The 6,685-nt window shown below is 41.8% G+C and overlaps 1 protein-coding gene across 1 annotated transcript; it reads right to left on the reverse strand.

Moving 5' to 3' along the window:
* Nucleotides 1-998: 998 nt before the first annotated feature.
* LOC149182887 (secreted RxLR effector protein 78-like) lies at nucleotides 999-1,508 on the reverse strand. The gene has a single exon (XM_089414709.1). The coding sequence runs from the start codon at nucleotides 1,506-1,508 to the stop codon at nucleotides 999-1,001; it is 510 nt and encodes a 169-aa protein (XP_089270835.1).
* Between the last annotated feature and the right edge of the window lie 5,177 nt (nucleotides 1,509-6,685).

The following is a 6,685-nucleotide window of genomic DNA, read 5'->3' on the forward strand; positions in this document are numbered from 1 at the left end:
GATTTAGCCCACCAATCCGGGTTCTCCCAACCTTTTTGAGACATCATCCATTTATAACCTGCTTTTGGAGAATAAACACCATTCTGTGCAAAAACCCATTTTAGCTCATCCGGAGAATCAGAAAACCTGACTGAGGAGTTGAGAAGGTCCCTAATATACCTGCCCCATTCCTCCAACCTGTCATCAACTAAATTTAAGTCTCTTCCTTGAAGCCACCCTTGATTCCAAATAGAAGAAGCCCCAGGATCAACTACCTGGTTTAGAGTGAAAAGACCCCTGTCATTTAAATCTGTGACCAATCCCTGAGATAGGGAAAATCCCTCTGAACATCCTATCCAAGGATCTTGCCCCAAACGGACCTGTGTTCCATCTCCCACAAGCCATGCCAAACCTTTCTCTATGATGTTAACAGATACAACCACTGCTTTCCAGACCACCGAGGAGTTTTTGGATGACTTTTGCGGCAGTCTAATCCAATCTAGCATTGTCAATGGGTCTATATATTTCCTTTTAATCACAACAGTCCACAAATTTTCCGTAGTGATGATCCTCCAAGCCAACTTTGCTGCAAGTGATTGAGAGAAGCAAGCTAGGTTTTTTATGCCCCAGCCTCCCCACTCTTTAGGGCGAGCTATTTTGTCCCAAGCAATCCATGGGGTAACTCTCTCAGACTTAGACCCCGCCCACAGAAAACCACTGCATAATTTCTCAATAGAGTTTAGGATTCCTTTGGACACACATGACAGGCTAGCCCAGTATACTGGGATTGCCATCATAACTGATTTAATTAAAACAAGCCTACCTGCCTGAGAGAGCCACTTGTGGCTCCAATGTTTTAGTTTCAATTCCAGTTTGGTAAGGATCCACTACCAATCTTTTATCCTATAATTATCTGGTTTCAGATAGAACCCCAGATATTTGAATGAATCCTCCAACGATTTAATTTCAAAATTCAAAACCATCGCCACTCTGCGGTCCTCCTCTCTAGTCATACCTGATCAAGTAAGAGTAGATTTTCTCTCATTTATGCATAGGCCAGTAGCTTTCAGAAAGAGGTCCAAGATCCTCTTGAGCATCCTACAGTCCTCAAGACTACCATTGCTGAAGAGGATTATATCATCCACGAAGAGGAGGTGAGTGACCCAGAAATTTGCAGCAACTTCGATTCCTTTCAGAGCTCCTTGCCTTTTAGCTTCTTGGATCAAACGACTGATGCCATCTACTGCCAGCAAAAACAAAAGGGGAGAGAGCGGACAGCCTTGGCGCAGGCCACGTTCAGGACTAAAGAAGCTGGAGGCTGCTCCGTTAATCAGGACTGCTATGGATGAAGACGAAACACAGCTCATAATCCATCTAACAAATTCAAATCTGAAGCCCAGATGAGTTAACAGAAGTCTAAGGTATAGCCAGCTAATTCTGTCATAAGCCTTCGATAAATCTATTTTCACCACAACTCCTTTTTTCTTTCCAGCTTTAAGACTGTGGAGCATTTCTTGAGCAACTCCCATAGCTTCATGGATTTGCCTACCATCTAAAAAACCAAACTACTCCGGAGAAACATTTTTAGAAAGGAAAGGTTTTACCTTGACAGCAATGATTTTAGCAATAATTTTGTAAACACATGTACACAAAGAAATAGGCCTGAAATCGCCAAAGGAACCAGGAAGATCTGATTTGGGAATGAGAGTTAAAAATGTAGCATTAAAGGGTTGAAAGATAGAACCTAAACTCCTAGATTCTTCCACTACATCCACTAACTCATCTCTAATGAATTCAAAGAAAGGCTGAAAGAATTCAACGATCCAACCATCCGGACCGGGGCTTTTATCATTTTGCATTGATTTAAGGACTCTTTCAACCTCCGCTTTAGAAATAGGTGCCACAAGGGAGTCATTGTCTTCCTCCTCAACAAAATGAGGGAAAATCTGGGCAACCCTTATAACTTCTGCAATTGAGGCTTCGTTTGGAGCTTTAAAGAGGTGTTTGAAATAATTAACCCCCTCATTAGCCAGTTCTTCGAAGGAGAGTGCTAATTCACCATTTTCTTTCTTCATTTCCCAGATTGTGTTTGAGTTTTTCCTCCCTTTGGCATAATTCTGAAAAAAATTAGAGTTTTCATCCCCTACCTGTAACCAGATCACTCTGCTTTTAAGGTGCCAACTTTGCTCCCTGATCTGAAGAATTCTCCTTCTTTCCATCTCCAGCTCCTGAATTCTCTTTCGAGACTCACCAGTACCATAGCCAAAACTATCTGGGTCTTCAAGGAGGGAAAGTTCAGAATTAACAGCTTGCATTGATTCTTCTTCCTTCTGCTTCTTTTGAGAAGCCCAGAGTTTGGAGGCAGCCTTCATCCTTGATAAGTTTTCCATAAAAAGCTGACTGCGATTCTCATTTCCATTGTCAACAGCTTTCCTCCAAGTATTGTGAAAGAGACTAGAATATGAAGCATCCAAAAGCCAAGAGGGGTTAAATTTAAAAGGAATACCTGGCTTGGAAAGATCTCCCTTCACTTCCAGGAGAACCGGTAAGTGATCTGAGAAACCTCCTTCTCCAACCCAATGCCTGAACGCCTGTAATTTCTCAGCCAGCAAATCACTTATCAAAAAGCGATCTAATTTCTTCCCGATCCAGTATTCTCCTATTCTGTGGTTCCTCCAAGTAGGACGCAATTTTGAAGGGGCAACATCCACAAGAGGCGACGAGGCCAGTTTCTGATAGAAGAAAGCAGAGAGGGGATCAGCTCTGGCGTTGGCCCCCCAAGATTCAGTAAGGCCCAGAGAAAAGTTTAAGTCTCCACCAATGATAAGATTTGGATGCGCCAAAAAAGACTTAGCGAAGAAAGAGTTCCAGAACTTCTCCCGCTCCGAAATAGGACCATAGATATTGAGAAAGAGGAAGGGAATACAGAGTTCGTTGGAGTAAAGTTCCACCGCCAGAACGTTTTCTGTCCCCCAGGAGGATATTTCACGCGCCACCTTCACATTAAACCCCAAAACCACACCTCCTGAGCGACCATTTGCATCCATTGCATGAAAACTCCAACTCGGCAGAAGCTTATGAAGACAACATATAATTTCATCTCCTTTCCCCACAGTTTCTTGAAGAAAGAGAATATCAGGCTTGTTGGACCTGACCAGGTCCTTCAGAGCTAGTTTTTTGGGAATACTAGCCAAACCCCTGCAGTTATAGGATAAAATGATCATCTAAAAATCTTAGGGGGTGTTTACTTTGCTCTAAGCACCCCTGTCAGGGACATCTACTTCCCTCCAGCAATATCAATAATTGCCTTCAACTTTGCCTCTGACATATCTGATTTCCTCCCTCTTAGCTTCCTCGAACCTGAAGACACCTCATCTGTTGCCAAACCTCTAAATACCGTAACTTTCCCTTTCTTGGTGGCTAAGGGTCTTAGATTGTAAGGAGGTTCAAAGCCTCCATCTCCCGCAGGCGTAGAGACGAGAGTAGGCACAAAAGAAACCGCCATAATAACACTATCGGATGGGCCTGGTCCCATCCCCAGGTCTGGCATAACATTGGAGAGTTGGCACAACAGGCCCACCTCGCCACAACGAGACACATGCATAGCTCTTGACAAGTGAGGGGAGGAGGACTGAGGGGGTATGGGACAAGCCTGGTTCGATTTATCCAATACAGGGCCTGCTGAGAGGCCGACTGTAGAGACCTAAGGTGATACACACGCACTAGCTGCCACCTCAGGCTGCACATATTCATTTCCCCCCATGTGCTTCGGACCTAGCTCCTGAACGCTAACCAAATCTTCGGCCTCCTTGGACTGAACCTCTTCCTTCTGAGAGATTATCTCTTTGTTCCCTTTTTCCTTTAAATTAATCCCATTTTTCCTCTGCCTTCGACGACGGCGATGGCCAAGAGGGCATTCCCGAACCAGATGTCCGTAAACTAGACATCGATGACATCTGAAAGGAAGGTTTTCATAGTCCAGGGTCTGGATAAACTCTAGGCCGCAATACTTCAGAAGCATAGCATCTGCCAGACCTTCCTTGGGATTTAAACTTACCAAAAGGCGGGCAACGCTCCAGTCATGAGTGTGTAAATAAGATTTATCTGAATCAAGAAACTTACCCAGCGTATTTCCAATTGAGGAGAAGGCTGAGTCTGTCCAGAAATGAATAGGAAGACCCATTAGTTTAACCCAAACTGGAAACTCCTCTGTTTTTTCTTTTTGGGCATCAAAAAGAGGTGACCATTTCCTGAATAAGATAGGTCTCTTTCCTAGGCTCCATTGCTTTGCTAACACCCATTCTGCATGCTCCTTCTGTCCAAACCGTATACAGAACCAGCCTCTGTCAAGCATCTTAATCTCTTCAGGTTGTCCCGGAGCTTCTTTCCATTCAGCCAGAGCCCATTGCTGTATGAAGGCCACCGAGAACTTCCTTCCACGAACTCTGCCCACTAGGAGAGTTTCAGAGGCTTCCAGCGCCCGGTCTATGTGGATATCGACGCCAAAAACACAGCTGGGTCTCTCCTCCTTTTTCCTGAAGATTTTGGATTTCTTCCTCTTTCCACCCACTTCCTCCATCTTGCCTTCTCCCTCTGCTACCTCCAACGAATCAGGACTCCTTTCAGGCTAGAGGTAGTTGCCTTCATTTAGCACCTCGGCCATCCTAGAAACCCCACCCTTCGATGCTGAAAGACAGATTTGGATTTGCCCCTCTTTCCCTGAAATGTTCAAATCCTTTCCCGTCTCTGTTTTAGTTGAGGGCCGAGCAGTGCTTGGAATCATTCCTTTCCACATTATATTTCCCCCAGACCTCCGATCAATGGCAACTTCCTTTACTCCTGTTTCCGCTTCCTGTTCCAAATTTGTTGCCTTCCCTGACTACTTCGAAAAGAAATATTGAAGGTTCTCCTCGGACTCTTCAAGTCCCCAACAGACGAGGAGGTCTTCAGGCGAGGGTTCAATTTCCAGCGTTTCCTTTCCACAAAGCCACTCCCACACTGCGTCTAGCCCGGACTCCATGCATGCCAAAAGAAAAAAACAAAAGCTAAAGACTCCTGCGACTTCGGACCCACAGCCTGCTGCTCCCCAAGCTCAGCCATGGCCACCAAGGTCCGCGTGGGAAAAATGTTCAAAAGAACCCTGATCTTCCATGGCCGCCAGTGTTCTTCTCGACACACCACATATAACTAACTTCCATTAAATTATAAAAAAAAAATTATGACTCTGGTCCCAAAGTCAAAATTAGCCGTTGGAGGCTCTGATTTAACATGCAAAGCTGGATCTGTTTCTTCAACTTGTCCTGACGATGAACCACACTGGTTGGTTTGAAACACGTCGACAAATGATAGATCTTGTGGTTTACGCCGAAAAATCTCTCGTAAAACTAGATATATGGTGTTGTATGTGCATGTAGAACTCGTGGTACATAAAATAATGATTTATTTTATTTTATTTTTTAATTTTATGTTGTGGTGTTCACATTCTACCATGGTAATATATGGATTTTTTTAAATGGTTAAGTCCATAAAGTGTTATAGCAAAAATAATCGAGAGTTGTATTTTGAATTCATGTTAAAAAACGAAAATGACAATATTTTTAAAATAAATTGATAAAATTAGAATCTATAAAATTTATTCTACGATTTTAATTAAATGTATTTTTTTCATAGATAAAAAGATCATCAAAATCAATCACTTTAAAAGATATCTAAGGAAAACCTATATCCATATGTTCTATTTTACCTAGTTATTAAGCTCATTAGGTTGAGCTTTATTCCAAACCAACGATGTTGGTAGCAAATTCTTTTTATATATTCACATCAAACACTTGATGCCTTAAAATTTGAGATTCAAATAACATATATGAGTTGCATAATTCATACAGGTAAAATATATATGTGTCGTATGATGCATGTGTGTTATGTAGGAAAAAATTGAGACTTTTGTAAAGAACATTCCCATGGTGGGTAAGTATAATCAAAGGTATCTCATTAAAATACTTACATAATCTAGGTGATATGCCTAGGGTCTTGTGTGATGGTTTGAGTTCTAATCCATATAGGCATTATTTAGGGGTGATTACATTCCCTAACTAATCTCAAGGCCCTAAGGTCGTTTACAAAGGTCAATTCCTTTTAACAAAATTAGATTCCAATCATGATTTAAATTTCCTCTACATTGGTCATGTGTGGTGGTTTGGGACCTCTTCCATGGCCATCAATCATGAAAATAATCATTCAATACCTAAAGGCCCTTGATTTCATCACTTTATATTATGATGGCATCAACACTTGTTCATGGACTATAATACCTCATGTAATATTAGGTAGAGGCTAAAGACCCTCTATAATGGACATGGTTGGTGATTTGAGACCTTGTTCAAGGAAATAGATCTCATGAAGCCCCATTCAAATTCTAAGGACATTAATTTCATCACCCAAACATTGTTATATTGCTACTACATGTTTATGGTGAAAAATAAATCCTAATGATGCATATATTATCAACAAGAGGCCAAAGATCCTTTGTAGAGTTATTGTGCAACATGAGCATCATTAGGAGGTATTTTGCACCAAAAGGTTGTATTTGGGTCATGAAAATAATTAATAATTGTCCTAATGGTGCTCATATTCTTAATAAGAGGCCAAAAAGACCTTGTAGATGTCATGTATGGTAGTTTGAAGGCATTATTTAAGGTCTTAGGAC

Source organism: Pinus tabuliformis, chromosome 3_2, assembly GCF_031772625.1.
Source record: "Pinus tabuliformis cultivar Carrire ecotype Pingquan chromosome 3_2, CPIR1, whole genome shotgun sequence".
NCBI lineage: Eukaryota > Viridiplantae > Streptophyta > Pinopsida > Pinales > Pinaceae > Pinus > Pinus tabuliformis.